The sequence below is a fragment of the Peromyscus leucopus genome, chromosome 4, assembly GCF_004664715.2.
Source record: "Peromyscus leucopus breed LL Stock chromosome 4, UCI_PerLeu_2.1, whole genome shotgun sequence".
NCBI classification, from domain to species: domain Eukaryota; kingdom Metazoa; phylum Chordata; class Mammalia; order Rodentia; family Cricetidae; genus Peromyscus; species Peromyscus leucopus.
The window spans coordinates 93,521,848-93,543,300 of NC_051066.1; the positions used below are offsets into that span (position 1 = coordinate 93,521,848).

The 21,453-nt window shown below is 48.2% G+C and overlaps 1 protein-coding gene across 1 annotated transcript; it reads left to right on the forward strand.

Annotated features, from left to right (window-relative positions):
* The first annotated feature begins 2,264 nt into the window (after positions 1 to 2,264).
* On the forward strand, positions 2,265 to 18,213 carry Thbs1 (thrombospondin 1). The gene is given in 23 exon segments (XM_028888075.2): positions 2,265 to 2,492; positions 2,987 to 3,081; positions 3,400 to 3,959; positions 4,774 to 4,849; positions 5,120 to 5,322; positions 5,419 to 5,541; positions 6,458 to 6,551; positions 7,755 to 7,928; positions 8,829 to 9,005; positions 9,324 to 9,497; positions 9,761 to 9,888; positions 10,004 to 10,156; positions 10,524 to 10,742; positions 11,091 to 11,198; positions 11,693 to 11,852; positions 11,986 to 12,104; positions 13,612 to 13,819; positions 13,822 to 13,845; positions 14,032 to 14,259; positions 14,361 to 14,632; positions 15,038 to 15,135; positions 15,250 to 15,389; positions 16,148 to 18,213. Coding segments are annotated over 23 exon segments (3,753 nt in total). The 5' UTR covers positions 2,265 to 2,280; the 3' UTR covers positions 16,156 to 18,213.
* Positions 18,214 to 21,453: the final 3,240 nt, after the last annotated feature.

A 21,453-nucleotide genomic window follows, 5' to 3' on the forward strand; every position in this document is an offset into this window, starting at 1 on the left:
TCACAGTATGTGGTGATGGGGGATGTGGGCGTGATCCTAACAGCTGCCTCAGAACCTCCTCCTCCTCTGCAACCTTGTTTTCACAGGAACAGCTGGATTGCCATGTTGTGTTTAGGGAAAGACTGTGTTTATACTCAATATCTCCTAGGCCACTGCCAAGTTTCTCTAACAACAGAGTTCTTCCATGATGCGGTGTCTGAAAAGCATGGAGGTCAAAACCTGTCTTGAATTGTTGAAAGAAGCCAAGCTGCCTGCAAGCTGCCCACACCCCTCAGTCCGGGCAGCTCCTGGCCTGAAGGGGCAGCGCTTGCTTGCTCCTGTTCCATCAACACCCTTGTGGCTCAGCCTAGGGAAGTAGACCGGTTTACACAAGGAAAGAACATCTTAACCTCTGTGGGTCTCTTCTGCTCATCTCTGTGGTACAAAATCAAGAGGAAGGGGACCCTGAGACCTCACCTGCCTGCCCTCCAGGAAGAGTTAGTTCCTAAGGGCCCCACCAGGAAGAATTAGTGCTAAGCAGGAAATTTAAAATAATCACCTTTCACAGAGCAAAGAGGACCCGAGGAAGGAACCGGAAGCGAAGAACAAGCATGGCAGCTGATTCCAGAATCTTCACTGTGCTGATGAGTCAGTGCCCGTGACTTCAAGGACAGGAATCTAACTTGACTAATCGTCCAGTAGAAGCTTTTACTCCTTGTTCTGACTATCTGAAGTCCAATAAACAAACATGTGTCAGGAACATACTTATCTACGGGAGGCACTTGCTCTGTACCCTGGGTAACTAGGAAACACTCTGTGAGGCCCCTCCTGCACACACACACACACACACACACACACACACACACACACACACACACACACACACACACACCTTGTCACAGAACACCTCCCACACAAGGAAAGTGAAATTGCTGTGTGATGAGCATAAAGTCGTGGGTGTTTCCAAGAGTTGGGAATCGAGCCAGGTGTAACCGATAAGGGGAGGGAGGCCCATCGGTCCCTTGGCCTGCCCCCACCCTGACTCTGCTGAAATCCTTATTTGGTAATGCTTTTACCTGGGTCCCTGAACTCAGAGCCAAGCCTGTTCGCGAAGGACCACAGCTGGGGAAGCATCCCTATGCCACGCCACTGACGTCCCTTCCCAAAGAGATGAATGGAATTCCAGGAAGCTGGAGTCATCTTGGCTTGGGACCCGTGGCATGAAGACCAGACTTCAGAGACAGGAGCATCAGGCAGCAGCCGGCTCGTGGAAATGTGTATACCCACAGAAATGTAACCCACACCTCGGTCTCGGGAGCCGAAAAAATGAAAAGAACGTTTAGGGAGAAAAATGGGGAATAAAATAATAGGCAGAGAGTTATTTATTACTCTACGGGTCGGTTCTGTAAATAGGGTAAGATCCTGGAGCCAGACGGTTCAGCAAATTCTCCAACCAGTCACGTTAAGAAACACGAGTGGGCACAAAACTGTTTTTCAAGACACAATGTCAGTCTTGCCTTGCAGGAGCTGGGCACGAATCCGCTTCCTTAAAATGCCCCTAGAAACTATCCGTCCGGGATCCCCTAAATCAGAATACATATACCGCCCCCAAGCGGCGAGTTGAGGACGCACATTAGAACTGGGGAAGAACTCTGGCCTTGGACAGTGGGAAGGGACCTCGGTGCGCGGTCCTGCTGCTGGCCCTGGCTGCCCCGCACTTGCCACCCTCAGTGGGTCAGGCGGAGGGCAGGCGTGCGGGGCAGGAGTGGAGCGCGAAGCACAGATGGCGTGGGATCCCCCACCCCCCAGGATAGACCCTCTTAGAGAGTTCCGACACACTACCCTTTTCACTTTTATTTTTAAACCAGACATTCTCATCTCCAAGTGTCTCCGTCATTGAGGCATTCAGGGAGACAGGCTTTAGTGAAAACCCCCTTAAAGGGTCTTAGGTGATCCCCGAAGGAGCATCCTGTGTCTGGGAACCCTCAGGAGGAGCGCCTCCAGCCCCCGTGGCGCAAGAGCCTAAGCGCTGAGTCCGAGTACGCCAAGGCTGCGTGGGTGGAGACCTATTTTTCTGAGAAGTTCCAGGGCTCCTGTGCCCGATCAGTGTCTCCCCCTTCACTTTCAGCCCTCGAGCTGCACGCCAGGCAGGCGCGGGGGGGGGGGGGGGGAGCGGGGGGAGGGGGGGGGGCGGGAGGCGGAGAGAGGAACCGTGTCGTCCTCCCCTCCTGGCCCCTCTCCGCTTCCTGCCGCGACTCCTATTGGCCAGGACGATTCCCAGGAATGCGAGCGCCCCTTTAAATGGTCCAGGGCTCCTCTGCCGAGCCAGCCACTGCCCGGACTCAGCCAGCCTCATCGGACTCCTGCAGGCAATCCCGACAGTCCCGCCACCGACTCTCCGGGCGCACCGGCCGCCCCAGCGTCTCCACCAGACTCGGCGTCCTTGTCCTCCGTCCTTGTCCTCTGCTGTACCTTTGCCGCCACTCCCGGCTGCCGCGCCCCGGTGCACACAGGTAAGCCACCTACCGCCGCCGCCGAGCACCTGGCCAGCCACCTCCGGCCCCTGGGATGCAGACGGTCGAGCGACTCCCCGTCTCCTACTTTTCCCGGTCTGCTTGCCCTAACCGTCCCTCATCATGCCCGGTCTAGCCGCTGGAAAGAACTTTCCGGAGCTGGTTCTCTCCAGCCTTAGGGTTCACAAACAATTCCTCCAAGACACCCCCAGACTTTCTCACCTTTTCTCAAAAGTCTCTGACCTTTGCTGTCCGTATCCCCAAGTACATTCTAAAGGGCTGCAAGGGGAAACCCCAAATCACTTTATGCGCCTCTTCGTGGAACTTCACAATCTCCTGCGTCTGGCGCTCTTAGTTTTTACTGGATGCCCTCTGGAAACTAAATCCTTTTGCCGTTCTTCACACACACACACACACACACACACACACACACACACACACACCCTGCTGCCCTCCTGGTCTCTGACTCTAACCTCCTGCGCTTCTTGCCACAGGCTCTGTGCTGGGCACAAAGGCTCTACCATGGAGCTGGTCTGGGGACTAGGTGTCCTGTTCCTGTTGCATATGTGCGGCAGCAATCGCATTCCAGGTGAGTCTCTGTCTCTCTGTCTCTCTCTCTCTCTGTCTCTCTGTCTCTCTCTCTCTCTCTCTGCGTGTGTGTGTGTGTGTGTGTGTGTGTGTGTGTGTGTGTGTGTGTGTAGAGGGGGTACAAGACAGCTCAGGTGTACCCTCCTGTGTCCTCCCTAGGCTGTGTCCTCTGAGCCCTTAGTGCCAAGGTGCAGTTTTCCCTCTCCGTGGTCATTCAGCTCTCGGTGACCACCAAGAGTTCTCACTTTGCCCCCTCACAGCCAAGACCTACACCCTCACCCCCAGCCTCGAAAGCTGACTATCTTCTCCCACCCTACAGAGTCTGGGGGAGACAACAGTGTGTTTGACATCTTTGAACTCATTGGAGCTGCCCGCAAGGGCTCCGGCCGCCGACTGGTGAAGGGCCTTGACCAATCCAGCCCTGCTTTCCGGATTGAAAATGCCAACCTGATTCCCCCTGTGCCTGATGACAAGTTCCAAGACCTACTGGATGCCGTGGGGGCCGACAAAGGCTTCATCTTCCTGGCTTCCTTGAGGCAGATGAAGAAGACTCGTGGCACACTCCTGGCCGTGGAGCGGAAAGATCGTACTGGCCAGATCTTCAGTGTGGTCTCCAACGGCAAAGCAGGCACCCTGGACCTGAGTCTGAGCCTGCCCGGGAAGCAACAAGTGGTGTCCGTGGAGGAAGCTCTCCTGGCCACTGGCCAGTGGAAGACCATCACTCTGTTTGTGCAAGAAGACAGAGCCCAACTCTACATTGACTGTGAGAAGATGGAGAGCGCTGAGCTGGATGTTCCCATCCAGAGCATCTTTACCAGGGATTTGGCCAGTGTCGCCAGGCTCCGCATCGCAAAGGGAGATGTCAATGACAATTTTCAGGTAAGTCTTCTTACCTGCCACAAGGGCTGTGTGGAGATGTCTGTAGACTAAAGTATTCCCAAATACAGGGAGCATCCGACAACCCCAGGGGGCTTGTTAAATCATACACCGCTGCCACAAACTCCAGGGTTCAGATTTGGTAGGTCAGGTGAGGGGCCTGAGAAATTTCACTTCTAATAAGAAGTAAGTTGTAATGATCCAGGGCCTGGGAACCATGCTTTCAAAGCTACCCAGAGAGATAAATGGTTTCCCTACTACACTCAGCCTGTTCCAGTATCAGACACTCCTTGTACACTCTTAGGAAAATAACTTGTATCAAATCACCTACCAGTTTTAATGTGGCTTGAAAAGGATACTTTGTCAGCATTTGAGTCCCTGGGTAGGGTGTTCTGGATGCTTCCAGTCTGGATCCAAGGTAGTCTGGTCATGTGCTGTTCTGCCTTGTTTTTTTCTTTTTTTCTTTTCTTTTTCTTTTTTTTTTTTCCAAGCGTGGCTTTGAACTCCCACATTAACTTTGACACTGGGGAGTATCAGAGTATCCTGTCCTCCAGACTTGGGATCAGATTCCATTTCCTGTGTACCCCAAGCAGTCTGATAACCAGATAACTGGATTCTTTGTAAATTGCTCAAATTGGCAGAAGACACAATTAGGATTTGGATGTTGTTTGGCAGTTTACGTCCGTGTGTGTGATACTCTGGCCGGGTGATCTTAAACCAGTTCTTTTAAACTCACCGCATGCCTTTCCAAGCGGAATGAGGCAGGCTGCCCCACCCCCACCCCCAGCATTCTACAGTGTGTGTCCTCTGCCCACAGGGGGTGCTGCAGAATGTGAGGTTTGTGTTTGGAACCACCCCAGAAGACATTCTCAGGAACAAAGGCTGCTCCAGCTGTGAGTATCCCCCTGTGTTTCTGAGATTTGGAGAATTCTGGGGAATTCCACCAAAAACACCCTGATAAATAAGCAGTAGGATTTATACACAACGTCCCAGGGGGGACGTAGTTGAAATATACAAAAGTGACCCTCAAAGGGTATTCCACATGTGCATGCACCCCCTCTACATTCGCCCCTCATCCCAAATGGGATGTCTTTGACGACCAAGAACCTGCAGGGGCTGGGAGGCCAGCTGTTGAAGCCTTTCTATTACATGTTGTTTCTCAGCTGCTACCAACGTCCTCCTCACCCTTGACAACAACGTGGTGAATGGTTCCAGCCCTGCTATCCGCACCAACTACATCGGCCACAAAACAAAGGACCTGCAAGCCATCTGTGGTCTCTCCTGTGACGAACTATCCAGCATGGTCCTGGAACTCAGGGGCCTGCGCACCATCGTGACCACGCTCCAGGACAGCATCCGAAAAGTGGTCAGTGACCTCTGCTCTCTCGTTTGCCAGCCCTTGAGGATCACCACAGGTGGTCCCATGGGAGACTGGACACTCACGAGCATTCTCCCCTTTCAGACCGAGGAGAACAGAGAACTGGCCAGTGAGCTGAGGCGGCCTCCCCTCTGCTTCCACAATGGAATCCAGTACAAGAACAACGAGGAGTGGACCGTGGATAGCTGTACTGAGTGCCACTGTCAGGTAAGGGACACTCACAGATAGCGGGAAGAATTGATGGCCTGTGTCTCAGGTAAGGGACACTCACAGATTGCAGTAAGAATTGATGGCCTGTGTCTCAGGTAAGGGACACTCACAGATTGCAGTAAGAATTGATGGCCTGTGTCTTGGGAGATACTCAAGTGACCACACACGTTTTTTAAATGTGCCCTGGCCTGCAACCAAAGTGATTTTTTTCTTTAATATGCAATTATAACATCTACAAATTCTTTTTTACCTCTACAGAGTCCTTTTTAGCTCTCAGAAGGGTTATCAAAGACTTAATTATGCACCAGACTGAGTAGCTAAGAGAACAAACCTACCTAAACATTGGAATAATTTAGCTGCTTTAGTGTTCAAAGACCAAGTATTGAATGTCAGGTACATAAAACCTGCTTAGAGCGTTCTTTTTTGACCAGTCCTGATTGGTATTCAGCTCTGGCAAGGAGGTTCTTCTAACACTGTTCAGATCTCTAGCTCACCAGGAAAAACAAAGCTTAAATGTGAACCACTGATGACTGAATTTGAGACATAACCTCCATTAAATTCCGATTTTTTTTTCTCTAAAATGTGATAAAGCTGTATCTGCATTTGAGATGCTATGAGATATGAGGCTACAAAGTTCGTTGATTTCCCTTATACAAATGTGCTGTTCTGTAACGTCCACACCTGACAGAGCAGCAGTTAAAAAGAACTTTCCAAAGAATGGAGTGAGAATTCACCCTGCAACTTGGTGACACTGAGGTCTGCAGATCCAGCAGAGATGTCCCTCCTAAAAAACTGCTCTGCTAGAACGCTTACTGCCCTGACTGAGTCATGGTTTATAATGGAAATGTCATAGAAAGCTCCTCTTTGCAATATGCTTGGTAACATATTTCCCTCTCCTTCACTTGCCCTGCAGAACTCAGTCACCATCTGCAAAAAGGTGTCCTGCCCCATCATGCCCTGCTCCAATGCCACAGTCCCTGATGGAGAATGCTGCCCACGGTGTTGGCGTAAGTTCCTAAAATGATATAACCATTCTTCAGTGGCTAGCTCAGTTTGGGGGCACCCTGACAGCTGGGCACAGCACTGGAGCCCAGCCCCTTCCAGCTCCATCAGACTTTTCCAGGCAGATTCTTGCAGAGTGGACTTAGGTAACTAAAAGCTAGTCTATTTGAACAGAACCCAGGCCTCCACGGTGACCAAACCTTAACCTGCCATCTGGATTATGGCATAGGCAATGATCTTGATGGAGTTTATGGGTTCTGGTGTTATGCTGTGAGAGAAGAGTTGAATATGGCAGTAGTCTTAAGTTGGTTGCTTTTAGAAATTCATCTTTTTGTTAGAGAAAACTATCCACCAGAGAATTTATAGAAACTGGTGTAAGCATTGGACTGAGGGTTGAAAAGCTACCTGTTTTATCTGCAGTGAGAGGAAACCTAAGAGATTAGGATCTGCTGAAGTTCCAGGGTAATAAAAGAAATCAGCTACTATACCGCTCTGAGACAGTCTACCTCTGGGGCTTGTTGCCTGTATAATCACTTTGTTGAGGAGCTATTTTAATGCAGAAAGTGCAAGTCATAAAAGTGACTCATCGTGGATCAGAGAGAAATCAGGGATGTCGAATTGCCCTTTACTCACACACACAGAGTGACACACATGAGCCATGGGTCAGAATAATCAATCCCATGGGAGCAATTTTGGCACAACGATGTTTTTCTGAATTATCTCTTTCTGTCCAACATCCATTGGAGGTGTGAGTTACAGGGAAGGAAGCCGGCTGAGAGCTAGCAGAGCTGTGAGCCTAAATTAGGGTTTGCTAGGAAGACTTTCAACCGATGACAAATGGAAATGACAGTCCCCTGTCCTCTGATAGGCGACACATGTCATTGTCACACGTGTCTAAGCAGATGGTAAACAAGCATATTCTCCTCTTGTGGAAAGCATGAAAACCCCAGACCACACAAAAGCCTGTGAAATGATGAGTTCCACTCTTGTTATCACTTGGGGAGCCAAGCATCTGGTGTACACATAAATGTCAACAACTTCTATTCGTTAATCATGCTTCCATAAAGCTAGAAGTATGGAGAAAAGACGGATTTTAAAAAGAAACCCATTGCTTTGCAACCTCAGGCAACGAAGGGCCCTGAACGGAGCCCTCTAAAGAGCAGTTTATACTAGATACAGGGGCCAAACGATCCTGTTTCTCCCCACAGCCAGCGACTCTGCTGATGATGGCTGGTCCCCCTGGTCTGAGTGGACTTCCTGCTCGGCAACGTGTGGCAATGGAATTCAGCAACGTGGTCGCTCCTGTGACAGCCTCAATAACAGATGTGAGGGCTCTTCAGTACAGACGAGGACCTGCCACATTCAGGAGTGTGACAAGAGATGTAAGCACCAAGGCGGCGAAGGGGTGGCAATCTCACTTCTCACTGTTGTCACACCAAGAGCAGCAGCAAGGAGTCTGAGGGCACAGGTTCTGGGCTTGGGATCGGGGCCGCAATTACACTCCTGATCTCTGCACTCCTGATCTCTGCACTCCTAATCTCTGCGCTCCTGATCTCTGCACTCCTGATCTCTGCACTCCTGATCTCTTACACTCCTGATCTCTGCACTCCTGATCTCTGCACTCCTGATCTCTCTACACTCCTGATCTCTGCACTCCTGATCTCTGCACTCCTGATCTCTGCACTCCTGATCTCTGCACTCCTGATCTCTGCACTCCTGATCTCTGCACTCCTGATCTCTGCACTCCTGATCTCTGCACTCCTGATCTCTGCACTCCTAATCTCTGCACTCCTGATCTCTGCACTCCTGATCTCTGCACTCCTATCTCTCCTCCTATCTCTGCACTCCTGATTTCTGCACTCCTGATCTCTGTACTCCTAATCTCTGCACTCCTAATCTCTACACTCCTAATCTCTGCACTCCTGAGAACGACCTTCCCTCCCTGAGCTTCCTCCGCATCTATTACATGGGAACAATAACCATTCTTGATAAAGTTTTATTAGGCATTTTCTCTAGATAAGGCACATGAAACAATTAGAATAGAGCTTGGCTCTTGGCCAGTAGCCTATAAATGTTGAGCTATTGACATCAGCTCACACAGACAGCTAAATACCATCTTTCCTGTGCTAGTTTTTCCACAGACATTGGCATGTGGCCATAGTTTCTACTGCACACTTGTTTAAGCGGCCATTGATCACTTGCTAGAATTATTGGTGTCTGAGACTTTCTTTGTGGCCTTCTCCGGGGCAGCCCCAGTTGTGACCATCAGATTTACCTTTCAGTTAAGCAGGATGGTGGCTGGAGTCACTGGTCCCCATGGTCGTCTTGTTCCGTGACCTGTGGTGATGGTGTTATCACAAGGATCCGGCTCTGCAACTCTCCCAGCCCCCAGATGAACGGGAAGCCCTGTGAGGGTGAAGCTCGGGAGACCAAAGCCTGCAAGAAAGATGCCTGCCCAAGTAAGTGTGGGCCTGACCCAGGGACATATGGGAGGCGGCTCTACCCAGCTGGTGGCCTCCTATCTGTGGCCTCCAGCTCAGTGGGTCGTGGAGCATGGTAGCCCACTCACTAGAGAAACAAACAGAAACCAAGTCCTGCGTGCTCAGCAGCTTCTTTTAATGGAAAACAGAAAGAAAACCATTTCAGCCATCCCCAATTCCCAAACATTCTCCCCATGGGCTGGGTTCGAAAGCATTTCTGACGGGCTCAGGACAGGTTTCTGGGACAGCAAAGGCACCTGAAAACTGGATTTTTACATGTGACTCATTTTCTTACAGTCAATGGAGGCTGGGGTCCCTGGTCACCATGGGACATCTGCTCTGTCACCTGTGGCGGAGGCGTGCAGAGACGCAGCCGGCTCTGTAACAACCCCACACCCCAGTTCGGAGGCAAAGACTGTGTTGGTGATGTGACTGAAAATCAAGTTTGCAACAAGCAGGACTGTCCAATTGGTAAGCTGTGAAGCCAGCAACCAAACCACCCTGGGAGCTTTCTGTTTTGTGAATGTCACAGTCAGGATTCACCAGGGGAGAGGGAGATTATCCGGCTTTGACTGGTCCTGGTCGTCTGATTACTCTAAGATGCAGGGGGGAGGGGGGGACCATTACCAGTAGCAGAGGCCCTACAATGTCTTATTCTGTATCATTTTTAAGTAGCACAACGCGGTAATGGCAACTTAGACCCAACCATTTCCCTGTCTCTTGCCTCATCTCAGATGGATGCCTGTCCAACCCTTGCTTTGCTGGTGCCAAGTGTACCAGCTATCCTGATGGTAGCTGGAAATGTGGTGCCTGTCCTCCTGGCTACAGTGGAAATGGCATCCAGTGCAAGGACGTTGACGAGGTAAGCAACCAGCGGCTCTAAGGTATCAGAACGGAGAAAGCAGCTAACCCGGCCCAGGGCCCTTCCTTAAGACGGCGTTTGCCAAGTGTTAAGCAAAATCTCACTTCGTCCACAGTGCAAAGAAGTGCCCGACGCCTGCTTCAATCACAATGGAGAACACCGGTGTGAGAACACAGACCCTGGCTACAACTGCCTGCCCTGCCCACCACGATTCACTGGCTCACAGCCCTTCGGCCGAGGTGTCGAACACGCCATGGCCAACAAACAGGTAGAGTAGAGAAGTGGGCCAGAGTAGAGGAAGAGGGCTGTCCTCGACCCAACAACTGACGGGCAGAGAGGGCACTGCATGCACAGAGGGCAGCCAACGTATTCGAAAATGCGGGGCCGAGAGAAGCCGTGACCGGGTGGGCTTGCACATGCCATGTTTTACAAGCTGAGCAGCTCCAAGAAAATTCAGTGTAAAACAGCATTTGCCAGTAGCCTGGGTATACTCGGAGAGAGTGGAGAGGGACGGAGGAATCCCACCTTTCTCCTAACGGGGCCGCTGTCTGCGCCAGGATGGGAGGGATCTGGACTCTCTGGTGTCTTGGGGCTTTCGAACATTCTGTGATAGCATTGGGACGCTGTACCCTCAGGTGTGCAAGCCACGAAACCCCTGCATGGATGGGACGCACGACTGCAACAAGAATGCCAAGTGCAACTACCTGGGCCACTACAGCGACCCCATGTACCGCTGTGAGTGCAAGCCTGGCTACGCGGGCAACGGCATCATCTGTGGAGAGGACACAGACCTCGACGGCTGGCCTAACGAGAACCTGGTGTGTGTGGCCAACGCAACCTACCACTGCAAAAAGGTACGGCCAGCCGCCCTCGCGGGTTCCCCTCTCAGGAGTGTACGAAGGAATTCTGGGTGTTGGAAAACTGAAAACGAGACAAAGACTAAATCTCCCAGACACAGAAGGGCATTGACACCCATTAGCATGGAGTCATTTGGGTGCCAAGATCTTGAATGAGACAGGAGTATGAAGCCTAGAGCATTTATACAGACTCCACAAGAGCAACCTCCCCAAATACCTTTTGTGGCTTCACCCTGACATAAAAGCATGCCTGCACCTGAGCATCCTATTAGGCTATCCCGGTGTGGCCCTCCAGGTATGTGCCCATGCTAACTGTCGCTGTCACGTGTGTCTCCTTCTTCTTAGGACAACTGCCCCAACCTTCCCAACTCGGGACAGGAAGACTATGACAGAGATGGGATCGGCGATGCCTGTGATGACGATGACGACAACGACAAGATCCCGGATGACAGGGTAGGGACAACATGCTCTCTATCCCCCCTTCATCCCGAGACACTAGGATGTGCGGGCATTGCAGAGTGATAGCAAAAACATACCAAACCGATCTACAGGACAGTTAGAAACTGGTCACTGTGTCTCCATCGTTCGAGGACACAGATGTTGCTTAAAGGATTGTTAGAGTTTCGTTTTTCATCACCGCCTCCCCCAGTTTTGAGAAATTACAGCAAATACACTTAGCATTCTGCTCCCCAGAATCAATTCAGATGTAATGTCTAAATGCGTGTGTTTTTATAATGAGAGCTGAGACGATAAAGTTATGTCTTGTATCTCTCTTAATTGTAACCAAAAAGAAATCCAGTTTTCATCCATCACTCAGTTAGTGTATTGACCAAGTACAAGGTCAACTGCTGCAGACCTTTGAGGGTTTATAACACTGTGTATGAGGTTGAAGGCATCATCTGGTCTCCCAGGCAGCATCACAGAGCGTCCATTTCTCCTCTCTGCAGGACAACTGCCCATTCCATTACAACCCGGCCCAGTATGACTACGACAGAGATGATGTGGGAGACCGCTGTGACAACTGCCCTTACAACCACAACCCTGACCAGGCAGACACAGACAACAACGGGGAGGGAGATGCCTGTGCCGTGGACATCGACGGAGACGGTAAGGCATCCCCCGGCTTGACAGCCTGAAGAGACGGTGACAGTGCGCAGCTTACCTGGTGGCTATTAATGAGTGATTCAGTTGAAATATAAGGGGCCTCAGGACTCAGCTCCCATCTGCACCCCCTCTGCAGGAATCCTCAATGAGCGAGACAACTGCCAGTATGTTTACAATGTGGACCAGAGGGACACTGACATGGATGGGGTTGGAGATCAGTGTGACAACTGCCCCCTGGAACACAATCCAGACCAGGTAGGTAGACTCCTTTCAGAATCTCTCGGTGAGCTATTGTGTCTCCTCTCTATGCCTTTAAAACAGTGAGTTCAAGAGACGTCAAACCCTCCCATTACTGGGGCTCCCAGGACAGCCAGAGCCATTTGCAATGTGTGCCTGTAGAGTTTGCCTGACATGAGCCCTTGGCAAACTCTTCCAGGGGTTAGTGTGAAAACCCTGTGACCTCAGTCCTGTTTGCTGCCACCATTAAGACAAATTACACAAGGAGCTGGGATGGACAGTTCTACAGTCCTATCCAACGCATGTGAGACAGAGGAAGGCAGTGTCCAGAAGCAAAATAAGCTCCTGTGTCGTGGCTAGCAACAGAGTCTGCCAGGAATCAGGAAGCTGAAATACTTCTCAAAGCTGGAGAATTTCTCCCATTCTCCCAATGAGCCCAGCCTCCTGGGCTCCTCCCGGCACAAGCTGTGGGTGCTACCGATGGTGCAGATGCGTGTAAACACACGGGTTCCCAGTAGAGTTTTTCCCTTCCTATCACTGCACAACGTGTCTAGGGAAAAAGTTCAGCAGGTTTTCCGTTTCCTAAAATGATGCTTCTGAAAGGTTTAGCAATCCGAAATTTGAACAGAACTTTTTTAAGGACTAGAGAAATGAGAATTGAAGTTTCTCCTAATTAGGAAGTTATATCATGCTAAAAGCAAGATGACTTAAAGCCATCATCATAGGAAACCCTGAGGGCCTGTATTCTCTGCTGGCCACGTGGCACTGAGATGGCCTCCTCTGAGTTTGGGTCTACCAGACATTCAACATCTGAAATAGCAGTTAACCTCACTGAGTGGGCTTCTGATTCCTCAGATTAGAATAAATTCTATAAGCAAATTCAATCATCATATAAAGATCTCAAAAGCAAAGAGTATAAATAGTGTCAAGGAAGCATCCAGTTTTTATAGAAACGGTCCCTAAGCACCTCACACATACCAAATGCTATGGACTCTGGGAAAGTCTGCTTCAAAAAAAATTTAGAGTTTGACTTTATCCAACAAATGAAATCTTTATGGAATAGATGTAGAAAGCCAAAAGCCTCAAAAACAAAAAAGTAATTAATGTCTCATACATATTATGCAGACAGTCTGCATAGACCACTGCCATGACTCAAGGCCTAGAGTAGAGGTTGGCCTGTCAATATTTGCTTTTGATGTCAATGGGAAATTACAAAATGTACATTAAGATATAAATAATAAACATTGCATTCCCTCGAGTGATTTAAAAATAACTATTAATTAGAAAGTCTTCTGATGTATATTTTTAAAATATTAAATCTCTCTTCTCAATTTTCATGTAAAAATAAGGATCAAGGTAAAACTCTCTTTAAAACTTAGTGTGTCTTTCTGTGGTACTAGAGAAGTAAACATGAGTCCCGTATCCACGTCCAACACAGAGAATGCTCCCTGCCCCGGGGCATTAATGTTCCCTTTACCCTGGTGTCTGTTGTTTGGCTCACCCGCTGTTGATGCCTCTCTTCCAGCTGGACTCTGACTCCGACCGCATAGGGGACACCTGTGACAACAATCAGGACATCGATGAGGATGGCCATCAGAACAATATGGACAACTGTCCCTACGTGCCTAACGCCAACCAGGCCGACCATGATAAAGACGGCAAAGGGGACGCATGCGACCATGATGACGACAATGACGGCATTCCTGATGACAGGGACAATTGCAGACTGGTGCCCAACCCGACCAGAAGGACTCTGATGGTGAGTCACCGTGGCCAGTTCCGAACAGCATAACTGACACCTTAGCTGTCCAGACACAAGAAATGAAAACAGAGCATCTGAGAGAACAGAGGAACAAAACACCAGTTTTTACAAGATTGTAACTTGGTGACCCACTCATAATAAGCATTTCATAATTTCACAGAACTTTGCCTTCTTTGACCTTAGGTGATGGCCGAGGTGATGCCTGCAAAGACGACTTTGATCATGACAACGTGCCAGACATTGATGACATCTGTCCTGAGAATGTCGACATCAGTGAAACCGATTTCCGCCGGTTCCAGATGATTCCTCTAGATCCCAAAGGGACCTCCCAAAATGACCCTAACTGGGTTGTACGCCATCAGGGCAAAGAACTCGTCCAGACTGTAAACTGTGATCCTGGTCTTGCTGTAGGTGAGTAGTGAGTTCCTTAGATCCAGAGGGGTACGCTGGAAGGAGGAAAATATGAATTATGATCGTTGAGCCTTTAATCCAACTCTGGCCTTGCCTTCCAGGTTACGATGAGTTTAATGCCGTGGACTTCAGTGGTACCTTCTTCATTAACACCGAGAGGGACGACGACTATGCCGGCTTTGTGTTCGGCTACCAGTCCAGCAGCCGCTTCTACGTTGTGATGTGGAAACAAGTCACTCAATCCTACTGGGACACCAACCCCACCAGGGCTCAGGGATATTCGGGCCTGTCGGTCAAGGTTGTGAATTCCACCACAGGACCTGGCGAGCACCTGCGCAATGCTCTGTGGCACACAGGAAACACCCCTGGCCAGGTAAGAAGCGACATCATCTAGAAGGGAGAGTTGATGGGCCCTGGGGGGGGGGGGGGTACAGGAGACAGTCGGCACCAGGGAGTCTTGGCTGTCAAGTTCCCAGCATTACCAACCGTGGTACAAAACCATAGTGTGCTGGAAGCAAGTGGGCTCTGACCAAGAGTTCCCCTTTAAGCCCTCAGGCAGCTCCAGCCACTTCAAACCAGACCCTCCTTCCCTTTCCTTCTCTCTGGTTTATAGTCACTGAGTGGCACACAGTAAGTGTGAGATGCCTTGGGGAAAATCCATACTGCCCCTTCTCCAAACACGGGTTGGCTCGGTGCCTTTTAAGCAGTTTCTTGTGGAATGAAATAGGAGTCTTCGGAGGGAGCTGTGTTTCAACCTTTTCTGGTCCTTTTCCTTCAGGTGCGCACCCTGTGGCATGACCCCCGTCACATAGGCTGGAAGGATTTCACTGCTTACAGATGGCGTCTCAGCCACAGGCCAAAGACAGGTTACATCAGGTAAGATTGCGATGATTGGATTTCACTGTAGTCACACCGAATAAGCTCAAAGGATAAGACCAGGAAGTAACAGTCTCATGAATGAGATTTTCTTTTTTTCTTTTTTCTGTGCAGAGTGGTGATGTATGAAGGAAAGAAAATCATGGCCGACTCAGGACCCATCTATGATAAAACCTACGCTGGTGGTAGACTAGGTCTATTTGTCTTCTCTCAAGAAATGGTCTTCTTCTCAGACATGAAATACGAATGTCGAGGTAGGAGCAACACTGTGATGAATATACAGTTGACATGTCCACAGATCAACAAGGCTGACAATGACGGGAGGCTCTGATTTGAAGACTATGTCCGGGAGAGAGCAAGAGTCACTTCTGTTTTGCTTTTGAGGATACAATGCTAAACACGAAGTGATGTCTATAGAGTCCAGCTAGGTCTATAGATAGGAGCTAGGCCAGCTTGTCTCTGAACTCTTCCCACACAGGTCAGAGGCAGACAGTAAGCAAGTCTCTACCAACATTAGACTTTACTGGTAGCACTTTAAAGATCTGCGTGCTTACATACCTCGCCCTTGGCTTATGATGATCTTCATGCCATCACAACACAAGCTGTTCTTCCCAAGACCAGGTGCAGAGAGAGGACTGATTTTCACTAATAACCTTAGCTTGATTTCCTCCCTTTTCCTCACCACATGATTATTTAAACTCTGAGCCTAGCATTGGACCGACCACTTCTTAGTACACATTTACCGAGTCCGATGTCTGCAAGCTCAAAGGCATTGGGTATTAAGAGCAAAGACATCAAGAGTAAAGTCTCACCAACATGGCTGCCTAAACATGACCTAAACAAGGATGACACCACAAGACATGCTAATCTGGATGGGGTAGGGAGGCTCATGATTCTGTCCCTGTCAAAGCTAGAAGTTAGCCCTGAGTTGTTAGTCTGACGATTAATACTAAGATGACTGTATGCCTGTTGACTTCATATTCAATTATGTATATCTTTGTTCATTTAACAGATTCCTAATCATTAGCTGTCGATCATAACCAGCGCTGGCACTGCACCTTCTGGAACCAAGGGCTAGAGAAAACCCCCCGCCAGGATCACTTCTCCTTGCCTACCTTGCTTCTCTTCTTGCATAGTTTGGACTTCTAGAGCACGTGACCTGCCTCAAGAAAATGCTGTCTTCAAACCCAGACTCAGCACTCTCGGCCTTTAATGAATGAGAACGCATCTTCCAAGAACGCGAAGAATCACTTTGGTTTGCTTTTGTGAAAGCAAAAGTGTCTATTTACTTCCCGCTGGGAAGGTGCCCGCTCCACTCTGCCCTGCTCACAGAGCCCAGGGTTCCATGAGGCCGTCTCTGAGCAGCACACTCAGAAGCATTTTCAGGCATGTCAGAGAAAGAAGGACTCACTGGAACTCGGCACCAAACCCCCGCCCCTGACATAGGTCCTCAGGAGTGGGGAAGCAGGAGCCAAAGCGCTAGGGAGGATGCATACCCCAGAGACAATTGTATGAAGAAAATATGGAGGAGCTGTTACTTGTTCGGTACTAAATCGTTTTCAGGGGACAGAAAGACTTGTTGCATTTCCTCATGCTGGCTCGTGTGAGCTAACCCAGCCATCGATGAAAGCCTGGCTTCTGGACGTCCTCCCTTGGGGCGCTTTCACCTGCAGTGGCCAGGGTAGGGGGTCAGAAGTGTAAGGCAGTGCTGGCTGCCCTTGGCTGGTAACGCTGGAACTGTCGGTTTATTCTGCACATGCGATGTGCAGATTTAGCAGGAGCACAGGAGAGCATCTCAGTGGGCTCTAGCTGCCTCTGCAGGGAGGGCAGCACGCCTTTATTTTATGGTTAGAAAGGCACAAAATTTCTTAATCAACCTAACTAAAACATTCCTTTTCCTTTTTTCTTCTTTTTTCCCCCTCAGTTACCATGGAGTTTTCCATTTCTCTTCTGTTTTTTGTGTAACAAACGCTTTAGCAATGTAATATATTTATATTCTTTTTCTCCCTATTCTGGAGGACCTGTCTGAAGGATTGTTACTGAAACAGGAAGTGTGGGGCTATCTGAATCATCCTCGTAGTGAGTCTTTATGACTGTAAGATTGTAAATACCGATTATTTATTAACCCTGTTCTACCTGGAATTAGATTGCATATGGCAAATGTTTGCGAGCAGGTAGCTGAGCAGCTCGGCAGACCTCTCCAAAGTCAGTGTGCAGAAAGCCAGCAGAAGCCACCACCTTTCACTTTGGGGCTTAGAGTGAATGACTTGGACTCCTTGGGCTTTTCTCCCTTCATTTCCTCTGTCTTTTCAAGTGGAATCAGGTGGCTGCCCGTTTGCATGAGTTTCTCCTTGTAAAGGGAGCCATGAACACTCTAAGGCTAGTCCACGCCACCCCTTGTGCCTGTTTCCAGGGAGAAGAAAACATAATCGCCTTCCTTTTTTCATTTTTTTTTCATTTTCCCAAATGAGACAAAGGTGGAACTTATATACAAACATTACCTCATTTGTTGTGTGACTGAGAAAAGAATTTTGGATCAAGTAGAAAGAGTTTAAGTGTCAATAAACTTAAAACTACTGTCGTGTCTTAAGTCGGTGTTGTACATAGCATAAAAATCCTTCGCAGAAGATGATCCCAATAAAGAAATAGCTTTGAAATGTTAAATACAACTTCTTAAAGTTCTGGTTTTATTCTATCATCTTGTATACCATTGGTTTATTTTTATAAATTATTTTTTTCGCATTGCCATTGGAATAGAGATCTCAGACTATGTAGATATGCTATTTAAATAATTTATCAGGAAATACTGTCTGTAGAGTTAGTATTTCTATTTTTATATGTTTGCACACTGAATTGAAGAAATGTTGGTTTTCCTTGTTTTGTTTTAGTTTGTTTCTTCGTTTTTTGTTTTGGCTTTTTACTTCCCAGTTTTTACTATTTGCAATGCCCTTTTTTTCTAGGAACATGCTTTTTGTACACATTTTTATCCATTTTACATTCTAAAGCAGTGTAACTTGTATATTACTGTTTCTTATGTACAAGGAACAACAATAAATCATATGGAAATTTATATTTATACTTACGGTGTCCGTGTTTGTTTTGTTCTTTTCTGTCTGGCTATCATGAGGTGTGGGCAAAAGCCATTCTTAACCCATAGCGCATATGCAGTGTGGCAGGAAACAGCATTCATGGTTGCTGTATGATTGACAGACACTAGACTCAGAAGACACATTTGCTAGATTTTTTGAAAGAGACACAAAGCATGAGTCTGCCATGTGAAAACCTTAAAATAAAAATGACCCCTGAGTCACCAGTCCCCAAAGGAAACATTACATATTTTATTAATATTGGGTGTCTGGTGTTGAATCCTTCAAGTCCAGTCCTGTCTCTAAAGGAACAGTGGTGACAAAGGAAAGGACAGCTGTGAGGACATGTGACTTCTCCTGACCTTAAGTGATGGCAGCAGGGTCACAGAACGGCAGCTCTCAGAGAAGTGTGAGGGGGGAGCTGGCCTGGACTCAGCCGAGACAACAGTTTGCTCAAGACAACAGTTTGGAGAATACACACTCTGGGTCAAAAACAGATAATAAAGCAATGCAAAACGGGCTGGAGGGGTGACCCAGCAGGTAAGAGGGCTGAAGCATCTGCGGCTCCTCAAGAGGACCCTAATCACAGCATCCCATGTGGGCAGCTCACTGGCTCCTGTAACACTGCTTCCAGGGGATCTGAGGCCCTCTATGCCCTCTTCTGGCCTTTGTAGGCACCTGCACACACACACACACACACACACACACACACACACACACACACACCATTTTGATCATTTTGTTACAGCAATGCAAATTTTGGAAGGTATGTATGTGTGCATGAAATTATTCAGTGATGAGAATGCTATCCTGTTCAAATGCTAAGCAGAATTTAAGTCTTGGGTGGATTAACCATGGATGTGGAAATCCAACTAATTTCTAGTTCTAATGAAGAGATCAATAAAGAAATTCTAGCAGGTGAAAGACGGCTTTGAGGTCTGGGAAACACTAGAAAAGACGGGCTGTGTGAGGTGGATCGCCTCCCTGGCCAGCCTTCTCCACTGTTCTAAAGCCACTGACCTGGGTGGCACAATGACAAATATGAAGTGCCCCTTCGCCCTGCAGACCCACGTGATGCAGTGAGAACTAGGATGTGGTGAGAAAATGATCTGAAAGTGAAAACTATCTGAAATGTGGCATCAGTTTCTCCCAGATTGCTCCATATGTGGATTCCTGGAGAAGAATTCTATTTAATTTTTAGCAAAATATTGCAACAAAGCTGATAGAGAATGCCAAGATGAAGCAGAAAAAGTGGCCGGATCAGAGCTTTTAGGCCAGGCTTGTTCCATTTTACTGTATGATCGACCTTCAAGTCAGTAGATTACACCAGATTAAAGACTTGTTAAAAAACGAGAATTACATCATCAAGACAATAGATTTTGACTCATACAGGAGTTTATTGTCATGTGTTCTGGAACTGTTTGGCTGAAAGGCCATAAACTGGGTCCTGGAGAATTTACAACCAAGGTAGTGTTGGTGGTTTACTAAAGAGTCCTGTCTAGAAAAACTATATTACAACCCCCGAATTCCTTCCCAAAGTTGCTCTCTCTCTCCCCTCTCTCCCTCTCCCCCTCTCTCCCTCTCCCTCTCTCCCCCCTCCCCCTCCCTCTCCCCTCCCCGCCTCTCCCCTCTCCCCTCTCCCCCTCTCCCCCTCTCCCCCCTCCCCTCCCCCTCCCCCTCCCCCCCCCCCCCTCTCTCTCTCCTGTAATTTTTATTCTTGTTCTGGAGAAAACACCCCAGCTTTACAAGAAGCCGGTGTGGTGTGGTGTGGTGTGGCGTGGCGTGGCGTGGCTCGGTTTGGTTCTCAATCAGGAGACTGCCTGTTATATTACACCGTATATCTTGCTTATGCACCCTTGCCCCTTTCAGCTAGCATGCTGTGGAATGATGTTACTCCTTTTAATTAAAAGGTTCATTACCAAACGTCATTATTGCCTTCCCCTTACCTAACTTTGGCAATAGCCGGGTTCCTTATGCCTCAAACCCCATCTGCAGAAGCATTCTGTAAAGTCATAAGCCTGTGCAGTTCCCATGGAAATGGTTTCTTTTGTGTTTCTCTCTCACCTTCCTTCCCTCTTCTCTCTCCTCCCCTCTCTCTTGGCCTCTGTCGCTCCACTCCCCCCCCCCTTCACACACAGACCTCAAATACAAGAAAAGCATGGATGGAGAAAGTCTAAACTCCTCTGAAAGTCTGGTGGGCAATAATGGCTTCTCTCGGTCCCACTCCAAGTGCCCACCCTGTCACCTTTGCCCTCTGATTGTTCCCACCAAACTCTTCAGTACCCAGAAGTGCCACAAATCGTTCTGGGAGAACCTAAGATTGTGATTTTTTTTTTTTTAACTTTTACAAGCATCACACAGCAAAACTCAGGCATTAAGATAAACCACACTGTAGTACATGGACGTCAGTGTGGGCCATTGCTATTTTAAATGGATGAACAGTAGGCTGTGGGTGTGGCTCCATGGTAGAGGGCTTGCCTAGCATGTGCAAGGCCCTGGGTTCAATCCCCTGTACCTCAAAAACAAAATCAGCAGAAATGGACAAGCAGCAAACTGAAACAGGAAGACAGGCTAAAGACATCCATAGTATGTGGATGCTTGAATAGCTATAGAATTCTTCGTTTCAACAAGTCAGGAAAATATGTAAGCTATCATTAATGTCAAATAGGGCCAGCACACAAAGGTGTGCTGACAAAATGAACAATACTGTACATGCAGTAATCCAAACTGTATTAAAGCCAGGGCCACAATAAGCTTATTGTGAATTAGGAATGAACTAGTCTTGCATCTATGAGGAAGCCAACTCAACATACACGTGAGGCCATAAAAGCTTCTCACGAGATCAGATTACAGACTCAGAACTGGACAAACATTCTCTCTTGAAATAGTGCTACAGGCTTTCTTTTAATAAGGTTCACCTTTATTTCCTGCATACTAAAAGGCCCACATTCCACAGGAACATAACAGACTGAGAGTAATAAATAATCCATCACACCCAATTTAAGAGAGATATCATCTGGCTCGGTGGTTAAGAGCACTGGCTGCCCCTCCAGAGGACCCAGGTTCAATTCCCAGCACCCACATGGCAGCTCACACCTGTCAGTAACTCCAGTTCCAGGGGATCCAACTCTCTCACACAGACATACATGCAGGCAAAATACTAATGTACCTAAAATAAAAATAAATAAACTATTTCAAAATGCATTTATTTAAAAAAGAAAGAAAAGAAAGG